This window comes from Phytophthora parasitica (genome assembly GCF_000247585.1).
Source record: "Phytophthora parasitica INRA-310 unplaced genomic scaffold supercont2.1, whole genome shotgun sequence".
Taxonomy (NCBI): domain Eukaryota; phylum Oomycota; class Peronosporomycetes; order Peronosporales; family Peronosporaceae; genus Phytophthora; species Phytophthora nicotianae.
The window spans coordinates 427,334-427,965 of record NW_008634126.1 but is presented as its reverse complement, the minus strand read 5'-3'; the positions used below and the strand labels follow the sequence as shown (position 1 = coordinate 427,965).

The 632-nt window shown below is 55.2% G+C and overlaps 1 protein-coding gene across 1 annotated transcript; it reads right to left on the bottom strand.

Moving 5' to 3' along the window:
• Positions 1-103: 103 nt before the first annotated feature.
• Positions 104-454, bottom strand: PPTG_00115 (hypothetical protein; the record flags this gene model as incomplete). The annotated part of the gene is made up of 1 exon (XM_008891481.1): positions 104-454. The coding sequence occupies one exon, from the start codon at positions 452-454 to the stop codon at positions 104-106; it is 351 nt and encodes a 116-aa protein (XP_008889729.1).
• Between the last annotated feature and the right edge of the window lie 178 nt (positions 455-632).

Here is a 632-nt window from a genome sequence, read left to right as displayed (position 1 = left end):
AATTTCGCCAGGCCTTGGAAGTTGCGGAAGAGTTCGCACTGACCAACGTCATGCACTTGCTTGCAGAACTTGCACCGTTTATTGCAGTAGTGAGCCGAATGGCTCATCCCACCATACGGGGCACATCGCCGGTACTGCGGAAGTCGGTTGTCTCTGTTGAAGTCGTGGTTGTTGTAGTGGCGCTGGCCACGGTAATCCTGGTTGAAGGCTCGGTCGCCTCCTCGAAGGTCTTGATTGAAGCTTCGGTCGCCTCCTCAATGGTCTTGATTGAAGCTTCGGTCGCCTCCTCGATGGTCTTGATTGAAGCCTCGTTCGCGATCTGGTACGTTCCCTCGTTGCTGACGGTTGTCTGAGAGGGCGTATGTGCCTTCAGCTGCAGCACGTCGCTCACTCTCGTTGGCCGCAGCGAGATGTCGGTCATTGTCGACTCCTGAAGTATTGCTGCGCGCTCCATCGGATTGGAATCCTCCGTAGTCCTCTGTGTCGTCGACGTATGCGTCCATTTCATCATCCGAACGCTCGGCACTGCCTTGAGTGGCTTCAGCGCTTCTAATACAGCTAGTAGGTCGTTCAACGAAGCTTCAGCGAGTGTTACCCGGGGTTGGTTGCAGTAGTCGTCACGACGACAGTTG